The sequence below is a fragment of the Symphodus melops genome (genome assembly GCF_947650265.1).
Source record: "Symphodus melops genome assembly, chromosome: 17".
In the NCBI taxonomy this organism is placed as follows: Eukaryota; Metazoa; Chordata; class Actinopteri; order Labriformes; family Labridae; genus Symphodus; species Symphodus melops.
Window position 1 is genome coordinate 5,255,442 of NC_136707.1, and position 16,206 is coordinate 5,271,647.

Here is a 16,206-nt window from a genome sequence, read left to right on the forward strand (position 1 = left end):
TACCTTTTAAACCTCCTGTCAGTCAATCAAAACAGATGTGTTGTAATGAAAAACATCTCGCCCCATACAGTGTGTGCCTATGACAACTATAACTAATCAGACCTATATCGCTCTTTATACCAGGCTGTAAACATGTTCATGTCTGCTGTAAATGGAGGATTTTTTGAATGGGGTGTGTATGGGACTTCCGTGGCTGTTGGAACCTGCCTCCAGTGGACACTTGAGGAACTGCAGTTTGTTTGCACTTCTGCATCAGCTTCATTTTCCAACACTTGATGTTGCCGCTTGTGTTTAACATCTAGATTCATCCTTCCAGCATGGTAACATTTGCAAATTAGTAATAAACAGAAGTACCGCAGGGGCTTAAGGGAAATTAATGTCTTTTGCCAGAATTTGGTCTCAAGTTCAGGAAGTAGGGAAACACGATTTGATCTTGATGATAGGTACTTTCTAACCGCTGAATAAAAGCTAAGGGATTACCGAAGCCCTTACAATTATTACTAGAGGAGAGATAAAATATCTGCCTTCATTTTCAATGGCAATTCCTCCAATGATGTTTAAAATATTGTAGTAACTGGGGCACTAGATGAAAAGTTGTTCACCAAAGTCATTAGCATTTATCCTATTAGCATCGTAAATGACTGACATAGAAAAAAATCCAATCTCAATTTAGGCCTATATTGTCTTATTACGTTGGAATTCATAGATCTGTTGAACTCTCTGACTCTTCTTTCCACCCCATGAACCTGGGGAGGGATTTATTTACCTAGCCTGTGTGTCGTTGTGTTGTGTCTACACGGAGTGCATCTGCTTTCCAGAGACTTCGTAATGACTCCTTAAATTCACATGAGTTCAACGCTGCGCGATGAGGTTTGTTCAATGTGACAAAAGAAAGACAGAGAAAAGAAAAAAGTGAACTCTGGCTCGCACTCTCTGTGTGGTTTGTTTTTCACATTTACCCACTTAACTCTTGGCTGCTACGACCAGCTGACTCAGCGTTCAACTGCACAGCTACGTCTGTTAACTATTGAGTCAAGGAGTCATCTGCTCCCCTGTTTAAATGAAATCATACGAAGAATGAGGTACAATCATTTCTAATGTCTTCTCTATGCCACCCTTAAAGGAAAGGGAGCTTACTAAGTGGTTGTAATTGTAACCGTGACCCGTTTTGGGATTCAAATGCCACACAGTTGTCTTCAGTCATGATAGTTTGCAAAAATTAGCAGTTTTGATGTCTGCACAAAATGAGACTTTAAACTGTCTAGCATCTGGAGCTTGCTATTTCCCCCCCTGTGTGACTTTTTTAAATTCAACGTGTATTCCAGTATTCAGGCATTACTTCGCGTTGTCAGTACTGTCAATTTCACACAGATGTTCTACTTCTAAACAGCAGACCATCTCCAAATTCAGCATCCAGGTGGCATCCCTGGTTTTCTGCTTGAGTCCAAGCAACTCCCAACCCCCCATGGACTTCAAAAAAGAACGGGGAAGTGTGTGTGTGTGTGTGTGTGTGTGTGTGTGTGTGTGTGTGTGTGTGTGTGTGTGTGTGTGTGTGTGTGTGTGTGTGTGTGTGTGTGTGTGTGTGTGTGTGTGTGTGTGTGTGTGTGTGTGTGTGTGTGGAGGCCTGTTGACTGTGACAAACACTGGCATGCTCACGCTCATTCAAACACACACACACAGAGGGGTCAAACACCATGACAGTGTGGGAGGGTCTCTGAGGAACCAGAAAGTGTGACTAAAGACATGAAATGGTTCATAGCTGACTGCTTGACCTTAAAGGACGATAAGGCTTGTTAGGTCTCAAAACACTGTTACCTAACCGGCAAACAACCACTGGAACAAAATAATGGGCCATCCTGACCAGCTTGATGAACCATTTTACAAAGACCTGGGATTAAACTTTTAACAGACCCCCACCTGTTTGCATGCAAAAACAATTAGATGATGTGAATTGGAATCAAATTGCTCTTTAACTTAAAAGCGACCAGTTTTGTCTGTTCTGGGTTTGCCATGCATCTTTTGCATTGCATTCTGGTAAAATCTCCTGCCTGAGAAAGTTGGATTCTGTTCTTTCATTTCGTATAGCTTGTAAACACATATTGTCACAAGTAAGTTGGTATGATGACGATGTGATGTCTACTGTAACTGTGTCAAACACGAAAAGCCATTTTAGGCTCGAATAGTGGTGGCACACACTTTCTCTTTCCAGGAAGACATTAAACTTAGTGTTGCACTCTGTTGCACAAATGTCCACAAATAGTTGTCAAAAGTGCAACACATATACCTAGTTGCTGTGTGAAGTGGGTTTGCTCATTCACTTGCCAATGCCAGAAATTTACGCTTGGATAAATACAAAGTTGGATCATCATGGGGACAAATGAAAACAGTCACATTCTCTGGTTTCACATCAACTGTAGGCACAGAAACTGTTCAAAATAGTGACAACCTTGTTTAAATGTTGCAAATGTAGAATTCAAGATTACAAGGAAGCCAGATGAATGTGTAATTATCATCTCTCCAGAAATACTGAAAGAAATGTCCTCGTAATTGGAGAAACACGTTTGTGTGTGTGAAATCACGCTTTGAAACATGTGGCAGGCCTCTGGGAATGTGCATCCATGCAGAACAGGAGCAGCTTCAATGTTACCTAACTCAAAAGGCCAATTAGGTTCTATTCTTTTCTCACCTCGTCTTGCCAAACACTTTTTTTTTTACTGTCATGGTTTTTTTCCTCATTACAATGGAAAGAGTTACTGCAATTCAAAGAACACTCATCCAATGTTTTTAGGTCTTGTCCATCAGCAGGGGCGTGTACAGTGGGGTGGCCCTGATTGGCCACCCCAGGTGCCACCCAAAAAATATTTGCCTTTTCAGCGGTGGATCTTGAGTGAAAAACAACAGCTTTAGCTTTTCTGCAAAAGTCTGCTTGAAGTTGTTTTTTAATATTATAAATTGTAAATAAGTACTTGGGACATCTATGTCATAAGACAGGTGCATTGTGAGGGCCAGCAGGTGCATTGACCAATGTCAGTGTTTCCATTATTTTGTGTTATAAAGCAGAAATAATTTTTGAAGTTAGAAAGGGTAAATAATTGATATTAATTTATGTGTGTGTGTGTGTGTGTGTGTGTGTGTGTGTTTGTGTTTGTGTGTGTTCATCACTCTTCAGGCCAACCCTGCATAAGTCAGTGCCCCAGTTTGTCCACCTCAGTCAAAAGTTTGGACACGCCCCTGTAACTCAGCCTGTCATGCCTTTAGGAACGCGTGTGTGATTAACTTACAGTGATATCAAAAGCATGCTTCGAAGTATAAGGAATGTTGTCAGACTTCAAAAATAATATCAAAAAGATTCTTCTCTACCTGATAGGTAACAAAAACATTCTGGGAATAAAATACATCATGGAGCCTTGAAATAGCCTCTTATTGTCCAGACTGCCTTAGAAGACATAAAACTGGAATAACTGTCTGTGTTTCAGTTTGGCCTGGATCCCCTGATGCACAGTAGTGAGGAAACAGGAGGCCTTTGAACAGGAGGTTACACAAGCATCCGTGCGGCGCCGCACACTCCCTACACCTTCCAGCGCTTTTATTTTCCTGTTTTTATGTACGACAAAGGACAGGGACACACTGTACACAGGCAACAACACAACTCATCAAGTGCTACACACACTTTTCCTCAACACACTTAAGTCATTTATCTTCTTTCTTTCCACAGACGAAGATTATTAGGAGTCTATCGCTTCTTCACTCAGTCAAAGCACCTTCCTCTTCCAGGGAACAATTACGTGAGGGTGACTGTAAACATTGTCTGTTTTCTGTGGCTGAACTTCTGAAAAAGGACAAATACTCTGAAAACACATCAGATAACCTTCTCCTCACTCCTGCGACCGCAGTGTAGTAAAACAAAGTTAAACATCTTTGCTGGCATTTTGACGTTTGTCCGTGTGTGCCAGAGTGCTCCTCCAAACCATCAGACAGGACGCTGTACCTAGCGATGGCTGGAAACAAAGGAAGTTGATATCAGCATGCCTGGAATTCCATCATTGTGTTCTTTCTACTGAGACAAAAAAGACCCCCAGATGCCAGATTCACAATGTTGTATAAATGTGTCACTTCAAGTATTGAAATATCACAGCTACATGAGTGAAGGCCACAGACACTCACACTTGCTTCCAGACACTGACAGACCATTAATACTCAGCAAAACCCTGCCAGGTAAACAGATGTGCCGAAAAACAGAGCAATAAATTAGATAACACTGTGTTTGTGTGTGTGCATTTGTGGGAGTGAGAGAGTGGAGCAATAACAACAGAATGTAGTTTTCTAGTGGATAAGTTGAAGACTTTTGAAAACTGAGAGGTAGCTCAATCACAGAGGCTAAGGTCCTCGTTTTGACCCATATAGGAGGCGATGATCCTTGCAGTGGTTGCAGGTTTGTCCCCTGGTCCTTTTGACTCCAGATAATTTCAGTATACATCTTGAAACACATATATAGGCTACTAACTAATAAGACTTATTACATTCTTCATAAATAATATTTAAACATATTTCAAATGTATTTGTAGGCATTAACCCTTTGCTGAACTTAGCATGCAATGCTTACACATCGTAAAAGTATCAAGCATTCAACATGTAGATAATATATTTATACATTCAGCAATACATGCACTATAACATTGACAACAAGGTCCAAACTCACACACCTATGTGCAAACACGCATACATGGTTTCTGCAAACATGGCATTTAGCCAAGTAACAGACTTCCTTAAAAAAATGCTTTTGACATAATATGAACCATGCCTCTGTTGAGTGAGACACAAGACTTAGAAGGTTACACATATATATATAATGAGGTACAATATATATATATATATATAAATATGTGTGTGTGTGTGTGTGTGTGTGTGTGTATATATACAAGTGAAAAGATTGTAAAAAAAATATATATAACTGATAGATTAACTATTGCATTTTCTGAGAATCTCTTATAAATCCATTCGACGCTCCAGGTTACTCTGCTGGTCTTATGTGAGCTGTTGGGATGGTGGGATGTGGCAGTACCCAGAGGCTTGTATGGCGCCCCCCTGAGGCCAGGAGACTGAGGTCACTGAGACGTAAGGTGGTGGTTGGAGGGTCTTGGTGGGCTGGCTGAGGGCTGGCTGATCATCTGTCTGGTCCGGCCATGAAGAGGCATCTGGACACTGTTGGTCTTGCTCTGAACTGTCAAGAATGTATCTGTTTGAGACCACATCATCACTTCGAGAGACAAGATCCTGTGTTGAGCCTGAGACGTTTTGGCCAGACAGACCAACATAACCCTCCCCAATAAAGGTGAAATTCATAGGTTTAGGAGATACAGAGTCTGAAGAGGTTTGTTTTGCTTCTTTTTTCTCTTCACACTTCTTCCCATCCTCTGAAGTCTTGTTTAGCTTTGATGACTGTTTGATAAAAAAAACAAAAACAAATAATTTAATAATTATGAAGTAATAACAGTACTTTAATAACCATTTTACTCTTTTTTTCCACTTGTAAACTGCTGAATGGTTATGCTAATGACATTTGAATTGTTTTTGCTTCCATTAAAAAGTATTTCATGGTTATTTCATGGCATGTCTGTATGGTAAATATAAAGCTGCTGTTATCAAATGCAGTGCAATATTTTGATAAAATAACCTGTGTTTTTACCAAGATTTAAATGAAACAGTTGATATCAAGTTTAGACAACTTAAACTTGATTTAGCATGAAGACTGGAAACAGCAAGTCTGCATTTTCTTATTATTCTAGCATTTTATTTTATCTTATCGTAATGTGATAATTAACAGCCATATATTTTGGTATGGCTATCACAAATATTAACGACGAAAGATACCAATTCCATGTACTGTATGTCTGTAGAAAATTAAACTACAGCTAGCAGCTGGTTAGCTTAGTTTAGCGTAGAGACTGGAAGCAAAGGGAAACAACAAGGCCTACATGTTTCTTCCTGTGACTTTAAACTCTCTTTCTCATCCATTGTTATTTGTTTTAAACTGAGAATTTTGTATGTTTGGCATTTACAAGCTAAACTACTTGTTGTCCATGAACATGACAATTAACAACTGGGCCTTGTCCTAAAATGTCAGCTCTAACTGACTAAATTATTGAGGTAAATGTGCTTTGGGACATTATGGCAAATGCAACTTAATGTGGCTGTGACTAACTGACCTGACAGAAGATGTATGGCCCACTGAAGCTCAATGAGGATGAGTCAGAGCCTTTAACCTTCTCAGCAGAGATGGGCAGGTTTTCGTGGCTCCAGCAGCCCTCATCCTGTTCCAAAAGCTTCCCTTCAGTGTCCTTGGTTGGCCACAGAGAAGAAACAGAGGAGCTGCAGGGGGAAGAATTGGAATCTGTTACTGGTGTATAGCAGAGGATCGTCAGCAAATGATCAGAGTCAGTGCCATATTACCATGTAGATATGCTCTCCGAATGCTGCACTTTGCAAAAGGATGTATTCTCACTTTGCATGAGGCTCCAGCTGGGGGAAGACTGGACACAAAAAAATGTATTAAAAACTATATAAAAATATCATATAATATAATATTAATTCTTACCTTGATCTCTGACAGGATTTTACTTTTGCTTGGAGACGGAACTGAATCCACCCACAGGATGACCCTCCTATTGGTTCAAAATGTAAAAAGAGCAAAATATACAAATAAAATAGAAGGAAAGCATGTCAGGTGCTCTAGATTATTGTTTTCATGCTTTCCTTTTTTTAAACATGTTTTAAAAAGTTTCACCTCTGACAAGCTGGAATGGTGAAGTAGAGTGTGAGGAACACTATGACTACAACCACAACAATTGAACAATAGATCAGGATGTCGGGGGACCAGCTGGCTAAAGGCGAACAGAAAACAGAAAAGGTGCTAATTTTAATAATTCATGAAATAATACAGTAATAAGAAAATACTGTGTTTTGATGCTGTCTGTTTTTGTGCGCATGCTGAAGTACCTTCATGAGAAGTCCAGTCCACAGGATGGGTCCATTCAGACGGGATTCCCTCATATATTGAGTCTTGACCTGGGTCAACCAGGGACCTGACCATGACCCTGTAGCGCTGGAATGAGACCAGAGATGACTCCAGGATGGAAAGGGACATGGAGCCCCCTGAAACATTCAGAGTGACAGAACATCCCTGAAAGACAAATAAATGAAACATTTGGTTTTACTGCGTGAGCTGAACTCAATCATGAATGTGATGCTAGTTTCAATTCTCTTACCTTTTCCTCTATCCTGTAATAGCAGACCTGATAATTCAGTTTTAGTTTGGAGGCTGTGCTTGGAGCAGTCCAATCCACCTTCCAATTTTTGCCGTTTTCCCTCACCTTTACCTGCTGTGGAGGGTTGGGGCGAACTGCAAAACACAGTAAGTCATGGCTGAACAGCTGATTGTAAATTTGGTAAATGTAGCTGAAATGTCATTTTTCTCTCAGCGAAAATATCTTTACGCTTCTGTCTGAAAGTGTGATGTATGTCAGATTGAACACAGGATAAACCCATCTCATCTTGTCAATGAGCCTGGTTATACACTGATAGTGTTGCAGTAGCTACTTTCAAACACTAGGTGGGGCCACTCAATCACAGTCACAGTGCTGTGTTGTGTGCCTACGGAGCTTTTATCACCTTATTGTGTGTTTTTAATTTGGCAGTGGATGCTATCAAGCTCCCAACCCTCCCTCTTCCTCCTTAATCTTTCTGATAGTATTGTGCCCTCTGTCTTGTGTCTACTGACTGTGCTTGTAGGATTTAAAAAGCTCGGCATTGCGTGTCGGTTGAAGCTCCAGCAGCAGATGCTCAGGGTCTGTGACAGTCAGCCTGCAGCTGAACTCCAGCAACATCCGATTGTGGTCATCAGTCACTGTTTGGTTTTCACAACACCTTCCAAACCTGAAAAACAAAAGGGTGTGGGGGGAACACATGAGTGTATAAATACAAGAGGACCAGCTGATATTTAATAGGATCAAACTGGACTCACTGTGCTGTTTGCTTGTCTCGCCAGGCCAGATGATAGGAAACCGTGAGGGCCACCTCTCTGCTCACTTTCCAACTACACATCACCTCCTTCTCTCCTTCCAGGACACAATGCAAACTGGGGGAGTGCTCTGCATGTAGAGCAAGAGAGAGGGAGTGAGAAAGGGAGGGAGGGAAAGAGAGACAGAGCTAATAACAACATTCCCAAGGCTCTGAAATTCCCCAAAGGGTCTGTATCAGAACAAAATACCCTTCTGGTTTAAAAATGATCAAATAAATTTAAACACAATTTTTTTTTTTCTGAAATGTTAAAGTAACTTTATGCTAAAAAAGGCATTTTGATGTTGTGGGCCAATCAGGTTTAAAATGATCATAAATGCTTTCTTTCACTCACCGTCTTCAGTCTTCCAAGTCACCACAGGACTCCAGTCACTCCACTGACCCACGTTGGCCCGGGCCCTTACCCTTGCTTTGTACCTGTGACCAGCCAACAGCATCTGCCTTGGTAATATGACGCTGGTGTTTGTGACATCCAGTGTCTTTAGAGAGAATGAAAAGAAACGTATGTGACTTGTAGCAAAGAAAAACATTCTGGTAGTAGTGGTTTAAAAAAAAAAAAAAAAAGGACTTATCTTTTTCTATGATTTTTGCAGAAAAAAATTGAACAAATCACATGTATATACACGTGAAGCTGGTTGTGATTCTCATTTTAAATTTCGCTTTTTGCATGTTTAAATACAAAGAAATAATGGGGAACTGCTGATTTCATGTTCTTTATTTAATTATTTTGTGTCCTTTATTGTGAAGTGAGGCATTATACTATCCTGGGTGGACAGGAGCACTAAAAAAAAAAAACACTATAAAGGTTGAATGAAGAATTATAAACACCCACTAATATGCCATACTGTATGATGTTGTCATTGTCCCTTTGTGTGTGAATGAATGAACATATTTAATGTTCAATATGTTATGGCTATTTGTAGACTTCAATGTATCATCACCAGATCTCAGACTTGACTTAGTCCTCGGGGCCCTGAGCCTGCACCACTTTTCCTGTCAGAGGAAGTTTAAATATGTCCAAATGTGAGTCATAGACAGCCACCAACTGCCTTTGCTTTCATTACTAAAAACAAAACAGTCAAGGGTGAAAAGGTTAGGTCTAAAAACTAAACATGCATATTGACATAAAGTGCTTCTATTTATTTGTCTGTTAAGTAATTGTTCAAATCATTGTTTGTTTTTTTTGCTTACCGTCCAGTTGTCCTGTGTGTCAGTCGTGTAGCTGAGCTGATATGTGATGTGTTTATTCAGTGAGGAGGACGAGGGGTAGGGGCTGGACCAGCTCAGCCGCCAGCTTCCATCATCTTCATCATGTGTGGACAGATTCTCAGGTGTGCGTGCTCTCACTGTTTAACAGAAACATAACCAGCAGTTAAAGGGACGACTCAACTGAAATGTCTTTTAAAGTCATCACCACTGTCAAATCATCTTTGATGGATAGCTGTGATCTACTCACAGTGCTGAGAAAGATCCAGAGTCCTGGACGGGACGGACGTGTAGAGGTCCTTTTTGTCCAGGAAGAAGACGGTGTGTTTGATGCCGATGGAAAAAGCACGAGTTTTGAATCTGCACTGGACCATCATGTGCTCACTTGCATCTTCTGCAGCTTTGTACGGCTCACACTGCACACTGCGGGGAAACGGACACGTCTTAAAGGACAGAAAACTCAGGTGCCAAAATGACATCATCAAACAAGCTGATATTGTAAAAATACAGGTGTGTGTTCTTACTCTTTTTTTTCTGTCTTGAACCAGAGCTGCAGTTCTCTCCTCCTGGGTTCATCCCACTCACAGTTGACATACGTCTCGTAGTCGTTATAGCAGCGTAAGGATTTCAGCAACGGAGATTCTGGGTGAGGAAGAAGACACGTTTTCAAAACCTGCTAAGCTTATAAACTAAACAACCCAAATTTGGAATTTTTGTCCTAAAAATATGCAACACTTGCATTTCTGTAACAATGCTTTGATCATTGTTGCACAGCGTGTTTCCCTTTTTTATTATTCCTAAAATATTTGATTTTAATTTAATTTAATTTGATGCTGATAACACGGAAATGTTTCCCATTGTCAAATCTATAAAGTTTTATGTTTTTTTAATTTTGATATTTTAAGTTTTTCAGTGACTGTTTATAAATATGAGTACAACATACGCTTCAAGCAGTCTAAAACAAGCAAGTTTGATATCATGAAACAAATGCACATCATTAGCTTTTTTCAAATCTAATCTTCACAAACCTTCATCTTAAGAAGTGCTTATTCTGCCCTAAAATGTCTACATAGTTTACAAAGCTCTTAATGGCCAGGCACCATCTTATCTTAAAGAGCTTAGGGCTGTATTAGCCTTCGAGAACATTACGCTTCCAGTGCAGGCCTGCTTGTGGTGCCTACAGTCTGTGTGCTATGGGAGGTAGAACGTTTGGTTATCAGGCCCCTGTCCTTTAGAACCATTTATCAATCAGGGTCCAGGAAGCAGAAACACTCTGCACCTTTAAGAATAAACTTAAACGTTCATTTTTGATAAAGCTTAGTTAGTATTGGCACCTTGCGCTCCTATCTCTCCCTCTCTGTGCATTCACATCATGTTACTGCATGTTGCTATCTTAGTTACTAACCACATATTTTCCTGTAGGTTCCTCTGGATTGTTGGCGAGGACAGCCTGCTGCTATGGATTTATCTACAACACTACACGGATACTACATGTTGATACGGCAGTGACTTACCGTGCTGAAAGTTGATGCCGTCTCGGATACCACAACTGTCTTGACCAGAGAGCACGACCACATGAGGGAGAACTGACCAAAGTGCAACCAACAGGAGAGGCATCGTTACTTGGGTAAGATGAGGCTCGGAGCACACCTCTCAGGAAACTGCTTTTTTTAAATGAGAGAAGACTTGTGGTGTGCAAAGAGAGAGAGAGAGAGAGACAGAGAGAGAGAGAGAGAGAGAGAGAGAGAGAGAGAGAGAGAGAGAGAGAGAGACAGAGAGAGAGAGAGAGAGAGAGAGAGAGAGAGACAGAAAAAGAAAAAGGAAAAAGGGACAGATATTAGTTGTTTTAAAAGAAAATAAGAAATTTGTCACGACCGCACTCGGTTCCTCTTTGAGTGTGCACTTGTTGTGGGTTGTCATCCACATCCGCCTGCCTCTTATCTCTCTGTCTCACATATGTGTGATAGGAAAAAAATGCAGTCTTCAGACACACATACGGTAACATAATGAAGGGAAAAAAAACTGTTACTATACAGAAGAGTAGTTTCTCCACACTGTTAAACTTTATAGGCTGGCACTCATCACCAGTATCTGAAAGAAGACTTACACATCCAGAAGTGCAGAATTTCTCAGAAAGGGCATCAAGTAATATTTAGACACGGGGAGAGACAAAAGGAAGCAAAGGGAATCCCCCTCCACAAATTTTAACAGCTCTGACATAATATTTGAATACAATCTTCTGTCTGAGATAGATTTTGTAGTATATAATAATAATAATGTTTCCTTTTAGTTATGAATTTGAAAATTTGAACTGAAATGAGTTTATTAATACCCAATGGTATAAGTTTGAATAAAACCCTTTAAACACAAAACATGTAATGCCATCTTAAATAATTATAGAAAAAAAAAGTCAAAAGTATTTGTAGGCCTACATTTGTTGACATAATGTGGTTTATAATATTATCATATAGGTATGTAATAATTAACGTGATGACGTTCATGTGATGTGAATGATAATGACCATTAAGCTTGCTGCATGTTGTAGCCTACTTGTGATTGCAAGTCAACTTTTCTTTTCCCAGTAGCCTAGTTACAACAACTGACGAATTAGGGGTTAAATACAATACATTTGAGTTAAAAAAGATGCTTGTAGTAGAGCAGCTTTTCTTATCTACATGAAAAGAAAGAGCATAAAGGAAAAGCATAAAGTAAGTAAGCCTACTGAGTTAAAAGTATGCCCGTTTGTTTTATGTTCTGTGTCTCAGAACAATATTTAGCAACGGGCTACTAGCTAGCCTGACTTTTTGAAAGTGCCATTTCCATAGTAATGTTCGATGACTCAGTTTTCTGGGGCAAGTTGTCTGGTCATTTTTGCGCACAGCTGAAAAGTTTTGCAAATCCAAAGTTAGTTAACTTGCCATTTGGACCGTGATTGTTGCTGGTTGCTATTTTCTGTGGTTAAATATACCACAGAAGTAAACCTGCGGTCCATACATTAGAAAGGCTACCTCCAATCCAAGATAAAAACTATATAACCATTTAACAAATAACTGTAATGTTAGGCCAATGTGCCTCTTCCTTTTGCTCTAAACTTGCAGCATAGACTCTCTATTGTCTTCTCCAGGTGCAACACCTCAAGGACACTTTCTTTATCAGAAACTAACACACAAACCTCTCTGCTAAAACTTCTGCTGACACAGCACACCAACATTTTAGAGGAGGCACCGTACTACTGTATATAAGCCTGTGATTTCTTACATTCCTTGTGGTTTTGGTAGCTGACATGCGAATCAGCGAGGTAGACTGAGACAACGCCCTCAGTATCTGCATTGTATTTCCTTGCTTCATTAAACTTTCTGGTTTGTTCAATTTGAACCTGAGTCTCTTCTCTCCCTTCTCTAAGAAAACCAACACGCACAAGGTGACTTCAAAAACCTTGAACAAAAGAATAGTTGTTTTTGTACTAATATTTGTTAATTTTCTCTTGGTTCAAACCATAGACTGTAAAAAGAAACTTTTATAATCACCAGTTTATCCAGATGCCCATAGCTGCCCATTTACTGAATTCAGTAAATGGGCAGCTATGGCAGCTTTAAAATTATTTTAAACAGTAAAGGAATGGGAAAATATTCATATTATCATATTTTCCCATTCCTTTACTGTTTAAAATAATATCAAATAGTAATGTAAAAAAATGGCCTTGCTGTATTTTATTTGTTAATTTCATTTGGCAAAGGAATAGTATTTAAAGTTGAAAATGATCTTATAGCATTTGTGCATTTCCTTAGTGAGTGCAGAAACTTTTTCACAGGAACTTCAAGTACGGAGGAAATATGACGCCAAAGAAAGGAGAAGTTGGGGTGTGACAAATTAGTAAATAAATAGAGGGGGGTTTCAGGGTCTCTCAGGCATAACAGACTCCATTTGTGCCTTTTGTAGCTGCTGTTTACAGAAGCAGGTTTGGGAAACACCCATGAGCAGCATGTTGGAAGCCAGCACTGACTTAAAAAAATCCTGAAACCAAACAAAAACAATTCAAAGGGAGAGGAACTTTAATATGTAGACCGACGTTAAAAACAAAAAATAGTTGCAAATGCAGGTAAAATTTCTCAGCAGGCCTGACAAAAGCAAGTTCTTAAAAGATTGAATTGTTGTCTTACCTGTCTTGGTTGTCTTTAGACAATTCAAAGAGCTTTAGCATAACAAGTTTTATTATTTCCTGATTTCATTCAGTATGTTTTATCTGAGCCACTCTCACAAGTGTCCCATAGTGTTTCTCTACCATTTTGGGAGTGGCGCCCCCCCTTGTTCACTCGCACTGTGCATTTCATAGATGGTGTAAGCAAACACAGACTCCTACTTGAGTTTTAAAAAAACAACAACATACACTCTGAGTAAAACCAAGATGTTTTCACATCTTAATATTATAAACTTAACAATCAGTCCCCGTTGTTTAGAGCTATAACAAAACCTGCAATACCAAGACGTTGAATTGTAGATATCATCAGTAATGTGAAGGCTGAAACTGTTTCTTTATGCGTGACATTAACGCTCACTGGACTTTACATTTATTTTCTCTCATTTTGTGTTTTTATTATTCATATTTGACATTTTTAAATTATATTGGTAATTGCTTCTCATATTTTATTTAAGTTCTTAGTTATTTTAGCCTTGTTTTTTCTTTCGCACCAATACACCAAGACAAATTCCTTGTATATATAAATGTAGCCTATTTGGCAATAAAGACCCGATAAGAACATGTACGTCTGAAGTGGTTAGACTATCTCAAGCTAGTCTGCTGTGAATCAAGGATGGAAATTAAAAAGAAGTTTTTTCCATCCTTGATTCACAGCATGTTGCCTCTGAATCTATACGATGGACAGGACAAAGGAACAATTATTTTTATTGTTCCTTTTAATCTGTCAGGAACCGAACCAGCGCTTACAGATAAACCTATAGGGGGAAACCGTGCACAATATTGTGTAACTCTTGTGTCATTTAGAAAAATTCTCTGTAAATCTACCTCACAGGATGTCTTCACACAGCCAGCTGTTTCGTCATAAAATCTGTGATTAAAAGGACGACCAACACGCCCTCCTTTAAGATATTTCTCATTAACCTCATACAAAACTGACCATGAATACAGATTTATTTAACATATTCGAAAACATTCAGGCTGTGAGGTGACAATGTTTTGACAGTGCATTCATCAAATCCAGTCTCTTACCTTACATATTGAACACTTAGCTTTCTTCTTCATCCGTCTGTCACCTTCTCTTCCTTCTTGTCTGCACGCTCCTCACGAACACACTGGAGAGCTCAGTGGGAGTTTCCTCTCAAATGACTTTAGTTTCCTCTTTTGGCCCACGATGACACTTCATGACATTTCTTCAACATCAGCGTAATTCTTTTGTTTTTTGTGGAAACATTTATTATTCAGGAAGTCGTTGCTTTTTGTGTCTTCATTCAGACAAAAATAAAAGTAAATGATCATCCTGTTTTGGCAATGTTTAGCACTTAAACCTTTCATTGAAAGGTGTTAAAGTTAATACAAATATAATCAATAAGGCTGCTTAACACAGTTTACTGTTACACAGGAAGTGAAATGTAATTTTTTTCCCTTACATTAACGATAAATCAAAGCTTGAGCATAAGCAGGCCGGACTTGGTTGAAGATCTTGAAGACGTTTCACCTCTCCTCCGAAAGGCTTCTTTTGTTCGAGCTGGAAATAAAAGCATGTGGCTTTTATTTCTAGTCTGTGGCTTTTCTTTCTAGCTTCCTGTCTTCAACATCATCACAGACGCATCACGACCAAGCTCCAATTTATCGTGACCTGGATGACTGAAAACCTGCACAGACATATTTAGTTTGATACTTCACTACAGTCAAGATTTTCCAGATAAATAAAAGTTTCAGGGTTTGATCGACCGCATGCTTTGAGATGACAGCATAGTTAGCTGAGCCACATGCAGCTCAAACGTGTGTCTGTACCTTTAATTCATTTGTTCACCATTGTAGTTTATGAAAGGTATTTTTTTAGGTAAAATCATCCCATTTACAGTAAATCAGAGGTGGGTGTAGTAAATGTTTCACTCTGTGAGCTTTAAGGTCATACAGCGCTGCACTCTTTTGAGTGGGCCCAGTTTCACAACTTCATTTTATTCAAATGAACACATTTGTTTCTAATTTCAGAATTTACTTTCACTGGCAATACAAGTGACTAAACACAATCAGGTCATGGGTTAGATTAAGGTTACAGGCAAATGTTTTAAAAAAGTTATCCAATTTAGTGAAATCATATTTTATGTGTCAAAAAAGGACAGCGAAGTGGGAAGCACCCACATTTGTCTGAAGACCATGCAGTTTAAAACATTAAAGGAAGTGTTTTTATTTTTGCTTTTGCTGGACAGAACAGCTAAAAGTAGACAGGAAACGTTGGGATGAGAGAGGGGGCCATGGTCGGATTTGAACCCACAACCACCGCGAGGAGGTCTAAAGCTGCTGTACATGGGGTGTGTGTGTCATGGCCGCTAAACTAGGCGCATCCCAAATAAAGTAGCTAAATCTAAACTCCCACACGAAGCCCTCTTTGCAGCTGATTATTCGCTGATTCAGAATGTTTTTTTGTTTTTTTTAATCAAACCAAACAAAATCAGAAAGAATAATTCTAGATGAGAGAATATGTTAGAAAAGGAAATGTATTCAAAGAATGAATACAGGCTGTCGCTGAGTGATCTTAGTCCCTGTTTAACTTTCACTTTGACTATTAATTCCTGAAAACCGGACAGTGCTGCACTTTCAGTATGTCTCAATACGCACTCTTTAGATCATCTTTAGAAGAAACACTGTTCAGACTGAGCTCGTTTCCTAAAGCTTACTGTAGCGTGTCTTACTCTGGTGAAGCACTTTGTTATAAATCAGAC

The 16,206-nt window shown here is 39.3% G+C and overlaps 1 protein-coding gene across 1 annotated transcript; it reads right to left on the reverse strand.

Annotated features, from left to right (window-relative positions):
• Nucleotides 1-3,571: 3,571 nt before the first annotated feature.
• csf2rb (colony stimulating factor 2 receptor subunit beta) lies at nt 3,572-14,589 on the reverse strand. Its single transcript, XM_079366141.1, has 15 exons — nt 14,510-14,589; nt 10,797-10,967; nt 9,807-9,924; nt 9,533-9,705; nt 9,268-9,422; nt 8,411-8,555; nt 8,021-8,147; nt 7,778-7,932; nt 7,266-7,399; nt 6,997-7,180; nt 6,785-6,881; nt 6,596-6,662; nt 6,451-6,530; nt 6,207-6,369; nt 3,572-5,439 (listed from the first exon to the last, which is right to left on the reverse strand). The coding sequence occupies exons 2-15, from the start codon at nt 10,897-10,899 to the stop codon at nt 5,026-5,028; spliced, it is 2,115 nt and encodes a 704-aa protein (XP_079222267.1). The 5' UTR covers nt 10,900-10,967; nt 14,510-14,589; the 3' UTR covers nt 3,572-5,025.
• Nucleotides 14,590-16,206: the final 1,617 nt, after the last annotated feature.